The sequence below is a fragment of the Psittacula echo genome (genome assembly GCF_963264785.1).
Source record: "Psittacula echo genome assembly, chromosome: 8".
Classification (NCBI taxonomy): domain Eukaryota; kingdom Metazoa; phylum Chordata; class Aves; order Psittaciformes; family Psittacidae; genus Psittacula; species Psittacula echo.
In genome coordinates, this window is record NC_137744.1 from 14636313 (window position 1) to 14657786 (window position 21474).

Here is a 21474-nt window from a genome sequence, read left to right on the forward strand (position 1 = left end):
CTCCCAGGCGTAGTGGGAACCAGCCCCGGGGGGAGCCGAAACACGGCGCAGGCGCGGGAAGGGTCAAAACGACTACTGCCGGGACCGGGCCGCACTCGTGACGTCACAGGTCACGTCCCCCCACCCCCCGTCCGCCACAGCCGTTGGTACAGCCCCGCTGCTTTAAGCACCGCCCCCCCGCGGCGGTGGTAGAGACTAGGTTGGTGGCTCAGCGGCATCCGGCTCCGCCTCTTCTCCCCGCGCCGTTGGTACGTTCCGGGATCGCCCGGCAGCCGGCGCAGGAATCGGTGCAGCCCAGGCCCCCCTGCGTCCGCCTCAGTGGTAGAGGCCGCGGTCGCTCCTGTTCGTCAGCGCTGCCGCTGCCTCAGTCGGAGCTCGCCGCCGTCTCCGGGCGCCCTGTGCTCTCTCTGGCATTGTATGAGTGATCTATAACCCTGAGCCCGCCATGTCCACTCCGGCCCGTAGGCGCCTCATGCGGGACTTCAAGAGGTACAGAGGCCGCTGGCTGAAGGGAAAGGGGAGGGCTGGCGGGAGGAGGACGAAGGGCCCCGCTCTGCCGGGAGAGAAGGGGGGCAGCACAACATGGCGGCGGGGTAGGGCGCGCTCCGCTGATTGCGTAGCGCCGGTCGGCGCCGTCTGTCAGCGGGTTACGCTGTTTGCGCAGGGGCGTGTAGCTACCTGCCTGGGTTACGCGAAGTGCGCAGGGGTGGCCGCGGGGCGAAAGCACTGGGGGGGTAGTGGGTCCGACGCATCAGCGCTCCCTGTGCCCGCAGGTTGCAGGAGGATCCCCCGGCCGGGGTGAGCGGGGCCCCATCCGAGAACAACATCATGGTGTGGAACGCCGTCATCTTCGGGTAAGTCGAGCGGGGGCCGGGGGCGGCAGGCGCGAGGGCCGCTGCCTCTGTGTCTCCCGGCGGGGGACAGGGCCGGAAGCCCACAGGTGACGCTGTGCTCTGCTTCTTCCCTCTTCTAGGCCTGAGGGGACCCCTTTCGAGGACGGTAAGTGGGGCATGCGGGCCATGGGTTTGGCTTTGTCGGGGTTCCCTGCAGTTTGATGTGGCCCCGGTGTGTGCTGCCCTGACTGGGCAACAGGTGGGGGCCTGGGGACGAGAAGGATGTGGGTGCATGCACCCGTGTGCTGTGCTTGTGTAAACGCTGTATTTCTTTTCCCCTACTCCAAGGTGTTGCTCTAGATTGGTGTGTTGAGTTACAGAAACATACAAAGTAGCTTGTAGGTGCTTGCTTGTAATCACTAAATCTGACTATGCTAAGCCTGATTTACTGTACCATTTTAAGGATCTCCAAGCTTTTCTTTGGAATCTTGGATTGTGTTTTTAGGGACACTCATATTTGGAGAACCATCAAAAACCTGGTACAGAAGTGTTGTCATTTGTTTTGAGCTGTTTTTTCTGATGCTGGAAGTGTTTTGTGAGTAAGTTCCAATGTGAGTCAGCTGTAGTAGGAAATGGGCCGATTAGTTTGAGGAAGCTCTGAACAGATATTTTGTTGGGTTTTTGTCTTGGCATCTACTTCACTCTGCTGCAATCAGTATCATTCAGGGTTAAAGATTAAAAACTTCTGAATGTTAAAAGGTGACTAAAGTCCTTGTAACGTACCTGTGTCCTGGTAGTTTACATGTGGTCTCATTGTCTTCTGCCTTTGCTGGTGCTGTCTGAATACTTCAGCACCTCTGTGAAAACTTGTTTGACATGAAATACTGTCTAACTGAAATCAGTGATGCAGTTTTTTATTATTATTTAAGATACTTTCAGTGCAGGCTATAATTAATCCTAGATCTGCATGACTCATGGCAAAAGCATAGGAAAAATTCCTTCACTCTTATGTTCTTCTTGGCTCACTTTGTCTCTGTTTATCCTCGGAGGTAGCACCTATGGGCATGTCTCTAAAGTGCAGGTTATTTTGATTTTTCCTCCTGTGAAGATTTTAAATGTTTCAGTCCTAAGAAAACTCCCGAGACTCCAAAATTCTTCTAATGTATTTGATCTGGGTGGAGACCTCGTAGCAGCCTTCCAGTATCTGAAGGGGGCCTACAAGGATGGACTATTCATCAGGGACTGTAGTGACAGGACAAGGGGTAACGGGTTCAAACTTAAACAAAGGAAGTTTAGACTGGATATAAGGAAGAAATTCTTTACTGTTAGGGTGGTGAGGCACTGGAATGGGTTCCCCAGGGTGGTTGTGAATGCTCCATCCCTGGTGGTGTTCAAGGCCAGGTTGGATGAGGCCTTGGGTGGCATGGTTTAGTGTGAGGTGTCCTTGCCCATGGCAGGGGGGTTGGAACTGGATGATCTTAAGGTCCTTTCCAACCCTAACTATTCTATGATTCTATTCGATTCTATGATTCTATTCTATTCTATGATCTCTTAAGAAACTTGCTATAGTAGCTGCTTCAGAATTCTGATGTTTCAAACTTGAATATTCTGTATCATTGCATAATAGAACAGATTGACTAAATGTATTCTGTTATGTCATCTTGCAAACCTAAAAGAAGGGCTCCCTGAAAGTTCTTTGAGGGTTGCTAGAGCTGCTTAGGTTCTTGGTGCATTGCCACTAATAGTGATTCACTGGTGGAGCAGAAAGCCACCTCCTTCCAGTGTGCTAAAATGTAGGTTGTTTCCACGTTCAGGCTGTTCCAGCTCAGTGTGAGGTTAACAGATGCTATAAGGGCTTTTTTCCATACATTTCCATTTAGTTGATGGAGGTTGGAGTCTGCTTTTGAGAGCTTTGACACACTGATTTCCTCCCTGCTTTCCACTGTGGCAGCATTATGTCTTTATCTGGGGTACTTAGGATATGTTGCGTTTGCAGTAGTTTGAAGTTCACACATGCTTAAGTCTGCTGCTGCTGTCCTGCTGCTGTGGCTGATTTCATAACATGATCTTGGTGTGTGATGGATTGTTCTTTCCATAGCAAAGTGCATGTGCTTTCACAGTGTGTGCTCAGGAGAACAGCGATGTCTTGTGTTGCAGTATCTGCTTATCTCCTTTGCACTGAGACATATCTTAAATTGTGCTAGATAACAAAATACTAAGTAGTGCCTATATATATATATAGGGGTATAATGGTGCCTCAGCTGTGCTTTTCTATTGAGCAGGGTAGCACAGTTCAGATGCAGTTTAACTTAATGTAGGTAAAATTGAGGGAATTCCGTATTTAACAGTATTGAGTTGTTAGTTTGGGCTTGTTTTATAACTGCAGGCCCTTATGAGCCCGAGGTACACTGGAGCTCTGTAATCCTTCTCATGAAGCCTTTGCAGGGCAGTGTTCCTCATAAGTCACTTTTTATTTTTGTTCTTAGGCTTTGTCACTTCCTGGTGATAATGTTAGACTTTAGATACCTTAGTTCCTGTGAAAGTAGCCCGTGAATTTCATTTATTTATTTGTTGAACTAGAGGTGTAATCATTTCAACATAGTGAGAATTACTGTTCTTTATCCTCCTTCTGGTGAGGCTCTTCTCTAGTCTCAGCTTCCAAGGTTTCTTAGCTTTGAACTGAAAACCTGAAGTTCAAACACGTTTGTTTACTTGCTGTGCAGCATAATGCAGCTGAAACCCTCCTGCCCCTCCACCTCCGGACTTCAGAGGGTGTTTTCACAGCTCAGTGTGCAAGCTGGCTTGCCCTAGGAGCAGCTACTAATTTAGAACAGCAGCATAACTTCCATCTTCTGGTTGAAGAGGATTTGATTGCAGGTGTCTGCAGTAGGACCCCAGGGATATTATCCTGCCCTTCACCATATTTCTAAGAATCTCTGTGTGTGGCATCTCAAGTGGTAGTGTTGTCCCCATGATAGAAACCCAGCTCTCCCGGTCCTTCAGACCCATTTCTCTGAAACTGGATGATGATTTTGTGGTTAGTGCAGAATTCCTGGATAGGAGAGAGTTAAAAGTAGCACAGCTATTGTAGTATCCTGCCTTGCTGCCATTAGAGAAAGCAAGGCAGCAAAGTGTTTGCCTTCTGTGTGGTTTATTCCTTATTTATGGGATATGGATTCTGTATCCTCATGTGGGAGGGGAGGAGATCGTCCCTGTTTTATGGTCAGTGGAATAGAGGGGGCTGCTCCTGCACCCTGCAGCAAGAAGGGCCTGGCAGGAACATGGGTGCTGCTCTGGCAGGGGTTAATGGGGGCAGTGTACAGTCATGGAGAAACCTCCCTGTTAGCCATGGTAGAGTCTCATGTCCTGAGGTAGGAGAGACAGATGGAAAAGGTAGAAGAGAGCAAAGAGAATGTTTTCCTAAGATCAGTGATGATCCTAATATGTTATAATAATGACAATGAATATGATATTTTATGTTTTAAAACTGGCTGTCTAGGGTAAGTTGCAGAGAATATCAGTTGAAAGCTTTGAAATTAGTGGTAGAAGAGACTAGACCCTGAGGGCCTTGTCCCGAGCAGCGTATCATGATACCTGTTTGACTTATGTGGCCTTTCAGTGTGAGTGACCCTTCGACATTGGTTCATCAACTCTCTGGACTTGTCCTTTATTAAAGCTCAGCAATGAGGTGTTTGGGTACTGTGGAGCTCTATCAAAAAGCTATTGCTACCCTGGGTTTTGACTAGGAGATTTGAGTAGGTAGATGCTGCAACTGGATACTGTCTAACCACTTGCTCAGGTTTGTTTTCAAAGTGGTGCTCTCCTGTCTCTGGTGGGGCACATGGCTTCCCTTGCTCTCAGTAGTTTTAAGTGGATTCTAAGATCAAACTGCCCCTGTTACTGATTTTCGGCCATTTTATCTGTTCCCTCTGCTCCCACTTCAGTCAGTGTTCTAGAATAGCATTCATTTTCTCAAGTATGCTTGTTGAAATCTACTGTTTGATGGTTTGTGCTCAGTTTACAGCCTACTGCTTGCTTAGTCACTCTTCCACAGAAGAAAGTGCCTGCTTTCCTGCTTTGTAAGGAGGCTGCTGAGAACCAGAACTGGGGCAGAGAGAGCTGGGAAGTTCTAAAATTTAGAATAAAATCCCTAAGCATTTGATTCCAAAGGGCCAATACTGCTTGGGATTGTCATCATATAGGGAAGAGAGGGTAGACCTGAGCTGATGTTCACAGCTGGTAGAAGTTGCTACTAACTTTCCAGGCTGATCTCAGATCTGGCTCTCTGCTTCTGGATTAGCTGCAGTGAACCTTGGAAGTCCCCACTGAATACTTCTGCTGATTTCAATGATCTTAGCTATCCTACCCCTGTTCCTTTTGTTTTGCAGTGAGATAGCACACTGCTGGCTCTCTGCTCTTTGGATGTTAGGCTGCTAATAAAAGCCAAACATGTAAAACCTTATTTTTAGGATGTTTAGACTTCCCACTGCTGTACAGATAGCTCTGAAGCATCTGTACTGTGTCTTCATATGCCAACTGGAACGTCAAAGCAATGACCTTCATTTATTGCAACTCAATGTTATAGTTTATCTCCTTAAAAAGGAAGGAGTCCCTGGGAAATCCCGCAGGTCCCGGCTGACTGGAAAAAAGGAAAGGGACTGAAAATTCTGTTCTCTGGCTACCAGTTGTTGGCACGTGTTTGTCAGCTAGACGAAGGAATACATTAATGATATTAGTGCTGGAAAGCTCCCTTACAGTAGGAAGCAAGTTTGAGCTTTACATCTGAGCCCCTGAGTTTTAATTTGGGCACTGATGGTGGCAGGGATGGACCTGTCACAGATTCATGAGGATGCCCTTTCAGAAAAGGTAGTGTGTCTGCCCTGGCAGGTTGTTCCAGTTGTTACTATATGGCATGTTCCTTTTACAGGAGAGCTGTATTTTGATATGAAGGTGCTTCTGATGGATGGATCTCTCTGAGTGTACCCATAAACTGCCTCCTAGATGGGTTGCTGAGGCGATAGCATGGCAAGAGCAGCTTGGAGTATGTAGAGGTCCTTAGTTACTGCTCTGACTCACTAGCAGTGCTTAGTCCCTTGAAACCACATTTATGCAAATTTAGTTGACAGACTTCTTATTCTCAGATTGTCACAGCCTGAGAAGGGCTAAAATCACTTGTGTTGGTGCAGGCTGGTAAAGTGATTGGATTAACTGCAGAGCTTTCTCTGCTTAGTCTTTCTCACATGAACACTAGTTAGTCTGAAGTAACTGATCAGGGTTTTCAAGTGTCTGATTTGGACGCTGCTTTCAATATTGCTTTTCTGCAATAGGATGTGATTACCTTACAGTTGATAAAAATGTATTTTCTTGAAACTGAAACAGGAAATAACTAAGCAGGTCCTTGTCATGATGCATATTCCCACCTCTAGGACTTACTAAATCATGGCCTGTTGCACAGATGGTTATACACCCACTTGTGCTGTTTTTACAGTGCGCCGAGATTAGGCTTTGTGGAAGGAAAACTCAAGGGAAGATTTATTTCCTAACACAAACCTTTTGACTGGGATAGTGGGTTTGGCAATAAAAGTAATTCACAGGAGATACTCTTGTACTCGGGTTGGCTGGAGTCAATGATTAACTCCAAAGAGAGTAGGAGAATTGTTGTAGGACTGAGCAATCTGTATTCCCTATCCAGCATGTACATACCAGCACAATAGTACCAGTTTGTGCTTGTGGAGGGATGCTACTTATTCATCCCTTGTGTAAATTCATTGAGTAAAGGTTACTTATCTCTCTTTCAACTCCAGGAACTTTCAAACTTACAATAGAATTCACAGAAGAATATCCGAATAAGCCACCCACTGTTAGATTTGTCTCTAAAATGTTTCATCCAAATGGTAAGTACTTATACAATGCTGCTTATTTTCAGGTTCTAGCTTTTTATAGTGTTGTAGAAAAAGGTCCATTTATTATCAAAGTTTCCTCTATTAATAAGCAAGCAAAATTCCAATGTGGTTCTGTGTAGGTTTAGTAAGGATGAATATGTGAGCAGTGCTCAGGCTTGAAATGAAAGAGGCAATAAATGGAGCCTCTTACCTTTCAGGTATTACAGCACAGTATCGAGACACTTCTCTCTCAACTGCCTGTTGTTAAACCTTACAGAGGAATATGTTATACTTAAAGAGCAGTGCCTTGAACTTTTATCCGTATGTACTGCATATACAGCAGTATGTATGGACACTGGATGTTTGATGCTGCTGAATACAGTTGTCTTTTATGACTTTCCCAAAATGCCAGTAAGAGTGACATACCTCAAAATGTGGTGCTAGTTACCAGCTACAGACAGTGACAGATGATTTAATTAACCCCCTTCTGTGGTAATTAAAGCTTGTAGCTATATTCCTTGTCTCCAACGAATACTAGCTTTCTGAAGGAATACTAGAAACTTTCAGATGTAGCAAGTAAGTGAAGTGCCCTGAGGGAAGGTTCTTCTAAAGTTGCTGTGAGCTTTAGAACACTAGACCCTGATTGTTGTAGATACTTTCTGGGGAAGCCTTACCTGTAAACAGCTCTTGGCTTGTGTTCTTTATTTGGTTCATTTTTAGGTAGCTTAATTTTTTTTTGCCTTAAAGTCTATTAATGGTAGTTGCAATGTCACAGAGAAGCTTGATGTTAAAGAAAAAGCAGAGGTTGAGTTTAAATACCACAGACAGCTGTTGGAGACAAGCTTCACCTGTTTCTTCCTACAGGCTTGTTTGCTGTCAGATGCTATTGTAGTGCTTGTCAGTACACAGGTTTTTCAGGAGCAGGCAACACTAGGACAGACTGAGAGCTGTACGACTTCTGTGTTAAGCCATTCTTCTTGAACCTTTTCTAGTCTATGCAGATGGTAGTATATGTCTGGATATTCTTCAGAATCGTTGGAGTCCTACTTATGATGTCTCCTCCATCTTAACATCCATACAGGTAAAATGAACCCTGCATGAAAAGGCAGAATGAAATTAGGATGCTTTGACAGAAACAGCTCAGGAAACACTTTGTTTTGCCTCCTGCTAGCCAGTATAGCATCTATACCTTGATATGTACTAAGGTATGAGTACTTCCCAGGTATAAACTAACAGTGACAGTAGGTGGTCACTGAAGGGGCCTGTCCTGTGATCACATTGCTTGGGTATTGCTGCTTGGCTGTCAAGTTGTAGTGCCACCTGCACTGCTGCGAGTGAGAGTGACAGCAACTGCTTCCAGTAACTTACAGCTAGAATAATGCCATGTACCTGCCTGTATGTAATAAATCTCTGCACTCCTATCAGTATGGATAGTTTTATGGAACATGTTGAAAAACTATGCATACTCTCCAGTGCCTAAGAATCTCTTTCTCTTTGTGCAGTCCCTATTGGATGAGCCAAACCCCAACAGCCCAGCAAACAGCCAGGCAGCTCAGCTATACCAAGAGAATAAGCGGGAATATGAAAAACGGGTTTCTGCAATAGTAGAACAGAGCTGGCGTGACTGTTGACCCAGGATGATGCAAATGAACACTCTGTTGATGAGGAAAATAAACAAAGTGTCTGAGTCATCTTTTTCCTCTTAGCATTTACTTTGAAAGCAGAATAGCTGTTGTGCTGTTGCCACCCTCCCTTGCTGAAGCTTCTTCTCCTTGGACATCAGAAAACACCCACTTTGAAGTCAAGTGTTCTGTACTTGGGTTACTTGCAAAAGAGTTACTGATGCTGAATCCATTTCCTGTGCCCCCTCTCCAGTCTTAGGGCAGTATTGTGCATTTCTGTAGTGTACACTAAGCTTTTAATTGTAATTGTGTTATACACAGTGATGCTTATGTGTAGCTTGATAAAGGGATGTTTATATACATACACATTTTTTAACTGATATTAACTAAAGTGCTGATGTGTCCAGGCTGGTCATTTACCTCTACTATTGGTTTAGACCCCACTGTATTTGTACGTATGGAGTGAAGAAATAACCTTGTTTCCCTTCTGTATTGGTTTCAACTCCTTAATCATGGTAAAAAAACAAAACCAAACAAAGTGATTCCAATTCAAATACTTAGTGAGACTATGGACTGCTAGTTACTTCTGCACTTCACATGCAGGGTTTATGTACAAGTATACATAAATCACTACAGCTGTGGTACTCTGATCTTTGCTTAGGGTGACAAACACCCCCATTTTTATTTTAATTTAAAGGACATGCCTACAGTGTGTGCTTCACTAATTTCTATAGTCCTGTCACTGAGGCATTACTGGACAAACCCAGGTAGAGCTGTGGTACTCTGAGAGAAAGACCTTCCACATTAAGGAATAGATAAAACCTGAGGTGTTGCAGCAGTGGAATTACTCCCTCAGTGTCTTTCACCTGCCCCTTACCTTTAGCTGAGAAGGACAAGTCCTTGGGGAGCCAACTTTGCCTTGTGGAAAGTTTGAATAAAGTACGGGTGGGCACTTGAGTCTCTGCAGTTTCTGCTCTTTGTAGATGACTGTGGTTTGTGTGAGCTGCTGCTGCATGCTTGAGTTCCCTTCAGTTTCATGGAGTATTTTTTCAACTCTGAAAAAATCCCCAAAAATGAAACCAACATTTGTAAGTTCAGACTCACTTTTCTGGTAGGGCTGAGTTTGTACGTTTGGATACAGTACCTTAAGCAGCAGGGTGGGACGGAGCTTATGACTGTGTTGTCTACTGTTCCCATGTCCTTTGTGTGCACATTGGTCTGTTAGTTGAGAAGTACAACTTTGCACAAGTAACCCATGTAAGAAACTGTACATTTTTCAGAAGTTGTAAATAAAGTGTAACCTTAGTGCTTATTGTATAAATAGGCAAGAGGTGTATAGCTGTGCTTATTTGAATGGGGCTGTAGGAGGCTGCTGTGGGACTGAGCTCCAGGTAGACTCTTAGGGCAGGGCTGAGGAGCAGCAGTGGGATGAGCGCTGTGCCAGCTCTAGTGCAGGGATTGGGACTTGGCCTTCCAGCACAGAAATAGGCAAACACCAGCCATAGCATAAAAAGCACTTGCAGGAAGCTCAGCACCACATTGTGCCTGTGAATGAGCCATTGACAAAGATGATTATGAGTTGGTTTCAGCAACTCAACAGGCTCAATAATGAATTGATACAGGAATCATACTTGTTTTCCTCCCATCTTATGAGGGGGAGAACAGGATTTAAAATGACTGACACATACCAAAAACTGGTGCTGCTTTGCTCTGCAATTAAGATAGAAGCTGCCAGGCTCTTTCAGAAAGGGAAGTGAGGATTATTTGTACCTGCTGTGACACAGCTCATTCCACTGAACAGTCTTTCGCCATTCAAGCACCTGAGGTACCCATACTCCTTCTCCTAATGGACAGTGTCTTAACTGTCATCACAGCTGCATCTGGCATCTCTTAGGTGTGTATGGAATGAGCCTACCTCAAGTAACAGTGTTTTTTAAGCAGTCCCTGTGCAAGACTTCCCCAAGGCTGAGCCAGTTGAGCAGCAAACCCCTTCGTTACACCAGGTTATAGACCAGTGCAAAAACCACCCCAAAACACCAACCCACTTGCACTGATAGGGGTGACTGAAGCCAACCATGCGTCTCTTAACCATGGCCCCTGGCCTAGCCGGAAGGATTCCTGCACACTATTGCCAGCGGAACCTTTCTGAATGGCCCAAGTCCTCATGGTGCAGAAGCCCCTGTATCAGCACCTCCAGTTTTGTATGTGTCTTGTTAGCCACTAAACCCAAACCAAACAAAAACCCAACCACCACACTCAACAGCATGGTGTGGGACTCTTAAAGCAGCCAGAAACAAGAGCAGCACAGAGCTGCAAGAAGAAACAAACCCTGACCTTTGTACCCCTTTTAGCATGGCCTTCATCCACAATTTAATTCTCAAGGAGGTCCTGGCTCTCCAGCCAAGCTTACAGTGCTACAGACACACCAGCGACAGAGGTTTAGCTCCAACAGGAACACCCAGACAAATCTACAGCCACTAACAAGACAGAACGGCAGTAGGCGGGTCCTGCCAACGGTATTGCACTCAGCAGTGAACAGGGGTTGGAACTGAATGATCTTTAAGGTCCCTTCCAGTCCAAACCATTCTATAACTGTGGTAAGATGGGTAGCCAAGTCACAGCAACGTGTAGAGCAAGGCCCTGGACAGCTGCCCCTGCTGAGGGACTGTTACATTTAGCCAGCTCCTGCTCCTCCCAAACAGGCATTTCTCATCCCAAATCCCGCAGTGGGGCTCTTGCTGCCTGTCTCAGTATCACCAAGCCTACAAGACCTGCAGCATATCCAAGCTAGGGAGGGGGAGCAGCATGCCTGCCTGCTGCAGGAATATCTGCCTAGAAAGTACCACTCCTACATCACCATCTGCTTCAACCCAGCATTCTGAGAGCAGAATTCAGCAGTACAGAGGGAATAACACACACAAAACCCTGAACACCACTAAAACTCAACATACGTTCAGAATTAACTGCCAGATTATTTCTCAGCAAAGGCAGCAGCAGGTTCCTGTTTCACCAGTCCAAGCCGGTGGACATAATGCTGCAGCCTATCCAGGCAGCTCGTGCCCTTCCCAAGACAGGCTTACCTGCCAGGGCAGCCGCTTCCTGCTCACACTGTGGGGCTGGAAGTGCCTCTGACTGCACGTCACCAGGATATTCTGCTGCATCAGTGGAGGTCAATCACACTCTCCTCTGTGCTGTGAGGATCCAAAGAGAAAACAGGAGGTGGGAAAAAAGCTAGAGGATGTAAAAAGATGGAGAGGCAGAAAAACAAAAGAGAGAGCTGAGACACAAGGCAACAAGACAAATACTTCATTAGGATTGGGTCTGTGCTACTGGTGACAGAAAAAACAGCATCTCACTCGTGGCTCTTCCAAAGTGAGTGCCTAACCTCTGTTTTGCAAGCATGAAAGCAAGCATTCCTCCACAGCTCAGGAAGTGCCATGTCCTGTGGTAGGGGCAGAGGTCAGCCTGCTTTCTGGCCCCCTGCATCCCGGAGAGACACCACGCTTGCACCACATGGCTGAGCTACACCAGGAGTTCAGCTGTGACTTGCTCCTGACACACACAGGCACAGGTACAGTAACAGAGCAGAGGAATCCTCCAGCAGAGCTTTGGTTTTGCTCTGGATTAAAGAGCTCATATTCAGAGTAAAAAACTCAGTTGCATAATGGTGCCCATCAGCCGCCCGGAGCGTGGGCTCTGCAATTACCTCCACTTGTGCTTCACACCTCACATGGTATTTCGTCTGCACACGTCAAGAGGAGCTCCGAGGTAAAAATGCCCTGGGATTATCTCAGCCTGACATGCTGCTGATGGAAGTGCATTCGGGAACTCTCAGGATGGGAGACTCAAGGTAGAAAGCTATGAATTAAAACTGTGGTTAAACTGGTTCAGGACATCTCTACACATACATACACAGCAGAGACAAGACCTTGGTATATATATATATACAGATATATATATATGTATATATTTCTCAAGAATAAACACAGATTTCACACATTTTTTTTTTTGTTCATTACAAAGTGTGACAAGTCCTGGGCTTTTTTCCAGAAATAAACCTTTATTTTCATTAATACCAACTTTACATACAGGCTTTATTCCCCCAGACTGCATCTCCTTTGCTTTTTACGATTTTATTTTTATTTTTTTTAAAAAAGGGTTGGTTTTTTTTTTTTTTTTTACCTTCCTTGGTCAAGAAGAAGAAGGGAACCAGAATTTTAAATGATGTCAAATTCCTCCTCGTTGGACACGTGGTTTTGCTATTACAAAACTATTAAAACGTGAAGGAACAAGTAATATCAAAGACACATACAGTGACAGCACTACTGCTTTTGGGCTGTGCTAAGATACTTGGGACAGAACTCAGTCAGTTCTAAATGTCTAACAATGTTTTAGAAATGATATTAACAAAGTGAAGGACTTTTAACATTGATGTAGCCCATGACAGGAAAAATGCAGCATCTCTTTCTCTCACCGAGTATCTGGGCAGCTCAGTCTCTAGTCAAAGGGACACATCCCTCAGTTTGCCTGTGGCATAATCAGCTCATAGTGCCCAACCTGGCCCTCCTGCTTCAGCTGGTCCAACAGATCCTCCTTGCGCCGCTTCCTGCTCACCACCAAGTACCTGTTGTGCCCCTGCCCATGAGATTTACTTTTAAGACCATATTTTTGGGCTATCTGATGGATCTGCTTCCTCTCATCCATGGTCAGTTCTCTAGAGAAAGTCAAGTCAATGTGGCTCTCTGAGCGTGCATAGTTCCGAATGATCTCTTCAATATCTCTTTTAGCGATTTTGTTGACCCTTTCCACATCAAGCCCAAGTCCTTCCCTTTTAAACTGCTCCTTCACTGAAATAGGCTCTCTAATCCCTTCCCCGGCTTTCCCGAGGCCACCACCTGTCCAGCCCATCTTCCTTAATATTTGATTCCCAATGTTGTCTTCTTTGATCTTCTGTTTGAAAGCCTCTTCAGCTGACCGACCCCGGATCTCGTTTCGGGAGATGACGTCTTCGACGGTGCCTTTCTTCAGGTTATTGACAACAGTTGGCTGAGTCTTTTTGAGGATTTTCACAGCTTCCTCTGCTGCCTCATGCTTGACAGATTTCTTCACTCCAACTGCTTCTGCGATGAATTCGTCTTCAAGCAGCACCTTGCACTTCCATCGCATGCCAGTCATCCTTTCAAAGACATACTCCACCGTCATCTTGTTGAACTGGGCAGTGTCATTCAGTGTGCACACCGGGTTACTGGAGTTCTCGTAAACCACAAGGTCCTTCAGGTCCTTCTTCCTTCCAGAGCCCCGTGATGAGCAGCCCACCTTCTGAACCTGGGTCACTTTGATGGCTGCTATGTTTGACTGCATCTTCTGCAGGATCTTCAGTGCCTCCTCAGCGGCTGCATGCTTGCTGGTCTTTTTAGTGCCAAATCCCTCGGCGAGGCAGTGGTCCTGCAGATACACCTGGCAGCGCCACGAGCGGTTGGGCATTAATTCATATTTATATTCAACAGACATTTTGTTATATGAGGCAGAATTGTTAAGGATTCCTATTGCATCGCTGGCATTCTCCGTGAGGACAAAACTAGTCCAGTGTTTGTTGGTATTAGCAGAACCTTTCATGGATTCAGTACCGGGCTGCATGGGGACACAGTCCCTGTTGGCAGCTACAAACTCCTCATGGGGTTTGAGAGCAGGAGGGAAATCGGGGCGACTCACGCCTGCCTCGCACACCACCAGGTCTTCGTGGTAGGTGTGCTTGAACTTCCGCTGCACAACTCTCACTTCCACAGGCTTCTTCAGCAGCTTGACCGCCAGCTCCGCTGCTCGATCCCGGGACCCGTTTTTGCTGCCGGCGTACCCGGTGGCCAGGTAGACATTCTGACACCGCACCTCGCAAGCAAAACCATCCGTTAGGAGCTTCTTGCTCTTGGGGAGGTCAGCGGGAGCAATTTCTTTCAGAGGAACATAAATATATTCAGGATTTGTCTTGCAGGCCTGAATTGAACGTGTCAGAAGATAGGTGAAGTTAATTTTGTCAGTCCCCGTGTTTGCATCTGGGTTAGCAAGATTTTTCCAGACAGCTGCTGACAGTTTCTCAATAAAACTCTGCTTCAGCGTTATCGCTGATGGAGGGAAAGTCTCTGACACAGACTGGACGGTTGAAGGAGAAACAGAAACCTGCAACGTGCTGTTTGTGGAAGAGTCCACACTATTCACAGCTTTCTTGCCTGCTGCTGCTGGGCCTGCAAAGCCAAGCCCAGCAGAGTTGGAGAGCTGCGGATCTGTGTCCCGTGCACTCACAAAGGAATTTGTACAGTTTTCAGCTGGCTGTGCTATGCTGTTTGTGTTTGCCTCCTGGTTCACCTCCTGCATTTGGTTATCCAGAGACTCTTCCCTCCTGTCATCCTTCTCAGCACTGGTGACAAAGTGTATGGGTTCAAAACGTGGTCGCACCCGGAACCTGGGGGCCATCTTTTTGGGCGGCTCAGGAACCTCTTCCAGCTCTGGACCTACAGGAAGGAAGACAATGATAAGATTACCAATACATGCTGTGACAGGGAGACAGTGTGTTCAGAGAGTGATCTCCAGGAGGAGCCTGGAGGCTCTGAACACAGGATTCCCTCTTCTTAGCCACAAACCAAAAGGTTTCCCTCTGAACACGTTCACAACTGAGCAAGTAAGGCCACTTGTTCTTGTGCAGGTCACTACGCTGCTATTTCCAGCTCCACAGCTACCGTACAAAAACATTTAGCTACATGGATTTTAGGTCCAAATCACTTGCTCTGCCCCACAGCATTGCCCATTGAACCCATCCAGTTAGTTCTGAAGTTCATCATTCAAAGCTACTAAACCAAGTAAAAACCATGGCCAGTAAGACAGAACACCAGAGCGGGACGGGAGCCTCAGCTCTGCAGGGCTGTGGGGTGACTTCAGATAAACTACTTCACCTTCAGGTCTTCTCATTCGATGGAGAAGCACAGTGATACTGAACCCTCCCTTCCAAAACACGCAGGGCTCTTAATGACTGTTAATAGAACTGTTTTCTGAAGATACAACTACCGTTAGCTAAAGGACACCAAACATGGAAAAATCTGCCCCAGCCTCAGCTGACAGCTGCGGTGGCCAGGGGGGGCCATTACACATTACTGGTAACCCTCGTTTCTTAACCAGATGAAGTTCAAATGAGGCAGAATGCCCTGACGTGCACAGCTACTGCAGAAAGTAAGAATGGAACAGCTGGTAAGTGAGTTACATCTAGAAGATGTTTATACAAGACTTCTCCTGTGAAAGACTTGGCCCACACCCACTGAAGTGGTACATGTATGTAATTTCATCAAGGTGCAAAAAGCCACCTCACTGCCTTGGAATGAGCTGCCTAATCCAGTGCCCATGTGTGCGACTGCAATACAGGTCAGGCAACACATCTGTCTAGACATCACACTACCACAGTGTAGTTATCACAGCCTAGTTCACTGCAGGCAAAAACCCCATGTTAGATGCAGCATAAATAGACCTTCCTGTTTCAATGAGGTGACAGAGCTCTTGCACATGAGTTAAATCCTTCACTCGTCAGTTTTAATGAACTATGGCAAGGTTTACATTTCTTGCTCAGTTTGGTATTTAGATGATTGCACTCCAGCAGCATCTAAAGGCTCTCGGCAGCAGAACAGCTCTTTATGCTGCCTGTGCAACGTGCAATCCAGAACCCTTCCTGCAGAGCTGCTGCCTGACAGACAGACAAACATGTAGCATTTTTCTGTTTTGCAGCCTGTCCATGGAAGCACAGGAAAGTTGCTGAGTGTCAAGGCAAGGGAAGAAACCTTGGCAGAGCCAGGGGTGATACCCAAGCCCAGAAGAGCCTGTGCTTCCTGCCCATTTGTGCTTTAAACAGCCAAACTGCTGGATGCTGCCTCACAACACCAGGGCCTGCCCACTCGCATCCATGACCTGCACACAGAAACAGTTCCTCTGCCCTCCCTCCAGATAGGACAGGGAGCTCCGAGGGGCTGGAGAGGAGCCAGTGGCAGAGGCTGAACTGCAGCCCTCTCTGCCTGCTGCATTTCCACCCCTGGAAAAGCTACAGCTGGAACACGGATCCCTGGGACCATGGGGCTGGGCTGGCTGTGCAGGACCCTTCCATGTCCAATAGGGAGGGGAAAAAAATACATTAACCCCGGCCTTCACCCCCAATGCTCCAGGCAGGTCATAACTCAAAATCAATAAGCTGAGTTCCCCATCTCCATGCATGTGTACAACCCCTTCTCAGCTGGAACATGACCCCTCACCGCAGTAAAGAAGGGCGGACAGATATTTCATTACATAGGTTCAATTCCCTAACACTAGCACTTGGGAAAATCAATTACCTGGCAATTTCAATGAAAAATCGTATTTTCTTAAGCAAAAAGAGAATTCTGCATTAATTACGTACACCCACAGCACGGCAGACGAGGGAAGCTGCTGCAGTCCAGCAGAGTGCATCATGGCTGCTTCCCTTCTGTTTGCGGAGCTGGCTCTCTTGAGGCAGCCCCTTGGCACACTGCTCTCCCCTCACTCCCACCACACAGTGACAGGGAAAGGTGTCTCCTTCAATGCACAAGCAGGTAAGATATACTCACTGTCAGATGGAGAGTGGCATCTTTTTAGATTCCTGCTAGGAACCAACTCGTATGTTCTCATTTCCCCGATGTCGATGCCTTCAGCCATCTTGAGAACCTTCTCCATGACCTGCATGCCGTATCTGTGTGGATTCAACAGCAGACTGGTTAGAACTTGTCCTACAGGGGCAACATGGACACACACACACACACACACAACCTTTTATTACGCAAAACAAGAAGGAAAGCTGCCTAAGACACAGTACCTGGTGCAAGGGAGATGCTCCCCAATTTTGCTGGAGTATTAACACAGGACCTGACTACCAGCCTTGTGCCACAGCTAGCTCAGTGCTGGCACACAGCATCTCATAAGCCACCTGGCTCTAAGTGAACCCATTTGTGAATAACAAGCCGCCAAACTGAAAGGGGTTTAAACTTCACTACATTACCTGTCAAAATACACCATTTGGCAGAGCTACTGGGAACACTGAGGAGGACAGGGGTGCGCAAAAGGAGTCTGTGGGCATCGCAGTTTCAGTGCACAGGAACAAGTGAAGCCTTGTAGGGTCAGCAGCTGTCAGAAGGCACATCACCAATCCTGACACTGTGGATGTCAGATGACAAAGGCTCTGCTCAGCCCCTATCGACCACTCTTTAAAAGGCCACACTGATTTCTAGCATTGAGGCTGCAACTGAAATGGCTCCAACCCCTCACCACGACAGAGGTGAGGTGGCTGTGAGGAGCTCTGTGCCAAACCTGACCCTGCTGCAGCACGCTAGCAGTTCCACAGGCAGCACACACACTGTACATCCCCCACCAGACACGTTTTCCATTGCTCTGGGGATCTCTCATATGTTTTTGAGCCATGTGCACACTGAAGCTGAGCAAGAAAAAGCCCAAACCTTTCTAACCAAGGAGAACCTACAGACATGGCCTGAAACTAACCTCTGACAGCTTCACACTCGGTTCAGAAAGAAGAAAAAGCAATCTTGCATGTGTTCCATGGTGTGCTCACCTTCAAATGTCAAGAAGCATCAGGTCACAGCACATGGACAGGAGCCCACAACTGTCCCAGCAGCCAGTGCTGCAATAACTTGCACAAGTTTTTAAATACTACTGTTCCAAGGGCTCTGGAAATCCACTCAAGAGATGCCCCTCATGTTCCTGGTTTAGAGAGCTAGGCAGAGACCACATCCGTTTAAATGACTGGGTGAGAACTCTGAACACACTACTGCGGTCCCTGCTTTACCTGCAGATACACAGCACAGCTCAGGCCCCAGCAGAGGCAGTGGAAATGTGCACAGGAAGAAAATACCAAGAGGGATCAAAGGGATGCTGACAGTGGTGATACCCTCTCCTGCAGCCAAGAGAGAAGGGTGGGAATCTCCTTTCCTCTCTGGTTTTCAAGGAGAACAGTGCATTACCTGTGATGGGAACATGAAGGACAATGCCCTTTCCCAGCAGCATGCAAGAACAGCTTTAGATTTGACATGAGTGTGTCACTCTTCTTCACAAAGGACAGAGATGTTTTGAGCTCAGATTTCTGCCCGGGGGAGATCAACCTGTCCCAACATGTGTCTGTCTAACCTGGCCTTCGAAATCTCCAGCTGTGGAGACTGCACATGGAGGCAGAGGGACCCCACACCTCCAACGCCCAAAGCCTCCCTGGTGTGACTGAAATACGTTACCTCTTATCCCGATCCCAGTAGCTCTGGAGCACAGTGCTCCTCCTCCTCACCCTCCTTTAACACACCTTACAACATACACATCTCCCCTCATCCACCCCTGAACTAAATGAACCCTGTTACTTAACTCCTTCCTCACAGACTCTGATTTCTGAGCCTTCCGGACACTCTCCAGAGCATGCCCAGCAGAACACTCCCTCAGATTTCACCAGCAAAGGCTCTGATTTGTATGTACCCTGACAACAGGTTGTCTTCAGCAAGCGTCAACATAAAAAACACCATCACAAACCCCCACAAAAAGCTTAAAACACTTCACCAAACCAAACCCCAAACAACCAACTTGAGAGAAAATGACAAAAACCCCACAAGCTTTGAAGCTGTTAACTTGACACAGCAACAGCAGCTCTTCCCCAGCAGCAAAAGGCAGTTCCAGAGAGAGCTGTGGGTCCCCACCCTTCCCCAGGGAGCTCTCAGTAAAGCTGCTTTCCAACAGTGCAGCATGTTCACCATGCCTATGTCGTGTGTTCACGCTCATGCATAACACAAGCTTTGGGGGCACATCCTCCCCATCCCAGCTCTGCACCACATTATGCCTACATCTACTGCTCATGTCTCCCCTAAGAGCTCCCACAGAGATGTTCAATCAGGGAAAGTGAGTGCACAAACAGGCTTAAACTGCATCATTTTTTAAGGACTTGAGATCTTGCCACATAGGTCTTCACTTCTGCTATCAGCACTCTATAACTACATTATTGCATTGACTCCCCAAAGCACTCTCACGAAGAAGATCCTCTATTAAGTCAACACATAAACACATTAAGATGAGCTAATGGACCAAAGAGAAGACATGCTCAATTTTAACATACTACTGAGGCTCAGGAATTTGAAGCTGTTTTAAAACTATGTTCAATGTTGGAGCTTGCAGAGCAGAACAGTTTAGCACTTGGACGAGAAAGAGCTAAGAAAACATGCAGAGCTGCACTCAAACGTGTTGCTTTGGCTCTATACAATAAAACATTCTCCAAACTAGCTTCGGGATAGTAACATTAACAACCGCCAAACTATTTGCCCTTCAGTGACTACAGGCTCTGCTGCCCCTGCACTGCTGAAGTTGGTGGTTCAGCAGTTGCTTCTGTCTTTAAAGCCTTACGTCTGGTTAAAAATAATCACCCGTCAGAAGTGTCAGTCAGGACGCGGCGACGCTCCCGCTGTTGCTGGTTACGGTACAGTGGTTCCTGTGTGTGAACAGCGATCCCGAACGAGTGAAACCTCTTCCTTCCCCCAGCCTGCTTCCCTCAAAAAACCTGAGCTCTCAGAGGACCGTGCAGGCTGCTTCATGCTTACAGGGATGCTTTTTTCCTAGCTTGAGTTACAAAGCGCGATACCAGACGGTATTGTCCCAGGACTGGGACACCAAGAGCTACTCTCAAAGCGCATACACTTTGTCAGCAGCTCGCTCCTCCCCGCGTTCAAGCACGTATTGGAGCAAAGACAACTGCCCAGGAACCGAAGTTCTCCGGCCCCGGCTCCCCCCAAGCTCTTCCGCGGTCACTTCTGGATGCAGTTGTGCGAGGCGCAGCCCAGCAGCACCGGCACGGCCGCAAACCCTCCTCCCCGCCAAGCCCTCCTCCGTCCGGCAGCTTCCAGCTTCTCCCCCGACTCCTCCAGCCGCCCGCAGTGCCCGGGACTTCCTGACAGGCCGGGGCACCTCTGCTTGACCGCAGCAACAGGCCCCGGCCGCAGCCCCCCCGCACCCCGCCTCACCTGCAGCCCATGAAGATGTGGTTGGTCCAGAGCACGGAGAGCGACAGCAGCTGGTCGATGGCTGCGCCGGGATAACCGCTGAGGTGGCGGAGGATGAAGCGGCGGCGCAGCTCCCACTGTCGCTCGGTCTCGTTGTACTGCCGCCACTGCTCCAGCACCGCCTCGGGCACGCTCTCCAGCTCCGGCGGCGCCATAGCGGGCGAGGGACCGTACCCGCCGGTGGGCGCCGCAACAGCCCAGGCGTGCCAGAGCGGACCAGGCCCCACGTGCGGACCAGGCCGCGCCTTCTTACAGGCCAGCGGGGAGCGCCAGCCCGGCCCGGACTCAGCCCCCCGGCCCCGCCCGGCCCGGCCGCCGCGGCCCCGCCCGTTCCGGTGCAGCGGGAACCCCCCCACCTCAGTCGCGCCGAACGGGGCAGAGCGGCCCAGCCGGCGTCGCGTCACGTGCCCGCCCGTCAGGAGCTCGCGAGACGCCGCGAGAAACAGCCGCCGCTGCGGGACGGCGCCGCGGCTCTAGCGCGACCCCTGGCGGCAGCCGCGGGCGCAGCGGGGCCGGGGCGGTGATCAAAGGCTTCCGGGGAGGCTCCGGGCAGCGGACACGGGCCCGCAAGCTCCCGAAGCCCGGCCAGCCCCAGCGGACACCCCAGCAGCTCCTCCCCGCCGGGTACCGGGTCGGAGGAGCCTGAGGCCTTTCCCTTCCCTCAACGAGGCGAAGGCTCCCCTGGACCTGTGCTGACACCAGCGTCAGGCTGGGTTTTGCTCCCCGGTGGCCGCAGAGAGCTGTAAGCCCAGCTCGCTGTGCCGGTGCATCCAGCCGGGGCCAGCAGCACACACGGCAGCACGCCGGCTGGCTGTCCCGGTACTTTATTTAACTGTGAAGTTAGAAAGGTGCGAGGCGAAACTCCGCCGGTTCTGCAGTGCCGCTTGTGTGAACACGGAAGCTGGCGCAGCCCCCGCACGCTGCCGCGTGTGGAACGGAGATGAACGCGGCAGGAACACGTGTGGATGAGGCAGTACCCATGCGAGGCCGGGCCCAGCACAGTCCAGGATACGGATGGCTCAGCAGTGCTAATGCACCAGCCCATTGCATCGCCTCT

General features: G+C 48.4%; 2 protein-coding genes across 5 annotated transcripts; one reads left to right on the forward strand and one right to left on the reverse strand.

The window, feature by feature from the left end:
• Positions 1-15: 15 nt before the first annotated feature.
• On the forward strand, positions 16-10211 carry UBE2A (ubiquitin conjugating enzyme E2 A). The gene is made up of 6 exons (XM_080624669.1): positions 16-489; positions 774-854; positions 974-999; positions 6638-6727; positions 7708-7796; positions 8218-10211. Exons 1-6 carry the CDS (start codon positions 446-448, stop codon positions 8344-8346), a joined length of 459 nt encoding a protein of 152 aa, XP_080480795.1. The 5' UTR covers positions 16-445; the 3' UTR covers positions 8347-10211.
• On the reverse strand, positions 9285-20826 carry NKRF (NFKB repressing factor). Of its 4 annotated transcripts, none has more exons than XM_080624662.1 (5): positions 20379-20699; positions 16950-17071; positions 12520-14843; positions 11418-12195; positions 9285-9392 (listed from the first exon to the last, which is right to left on the reverse strand). In XM_080624662.1, exons 1-3 carry the CDS (start codon positions 20570-20572, stop codon positions 12856-12858), a joined length of 2304 nt encoding a protein of 767 aa, XP_080480788.1. In that variant the 5' UTR covers positions 20573-20699; the 3' UTR covers positions 9285-9392; positions 11418-12195; positions 12520-12855. The 4 variants fall into 4 exon arrangements, with proteins under 4 accessions (XP_080480788.1, XP_080480787.1, XP_080480790.1 ...); XM_080624661.1 differs by having other exon boundaries at positions 11418-11528; positions 12044-14843; XM_080624664.1 differs by having other exon boundaries at positions 11418-14843; positions 20379-20826.
• Positions 20827-21474: the final 648 nt, after the last annotated feature.

Excerpts from the sequence above, each read along its gene's own strand:
- UBE2A (XM_080624669.1), top strand. The coding sequence starts at position 446 with ATGTCCACTCCGGCCCGTAGGCGCCTCATGCGGGACTTCAAGAG. Across the intron at positions 490-773 it reads CTCATGCGGGACTTCAAGAG|GTTGCAGGAGGATCCCCCGG; the intron begins GTACAGAGGCCG and ends CTGTGCCCGCAG. Across the intron at positions 855-973 it reads TGGAACGCCGTCATCTTCGG|GCCTGAGGGGACCCCTTTCG; the intron begins GTAAGTCGAGCG and ends TCCCTCTTCTAG.
- NKRF (XM_080624664.1), bottom strand. The coding sequence starts at position 20,572 with ATGGCGCCGCCGGAGCTGGAGAGCGTGCCCGAGGCGGTGCTGGAGCAG. Across the intron at positions 17,072-20,378 it reads CACATCTTCATGGGCTGCAG|ATACGGCATGCAGGTCATGG; the intron begins GTGAGGCGGGGT and ends GAATCCACACAG. Across the intron at positions 14,844-16,949 it reads ATGCCACTCTCCATCTGACA|GTCCAGAGCTGGAAGAGGTT; the intron begins GTGAGTATATCT and ends TCCTTCCTGTAG.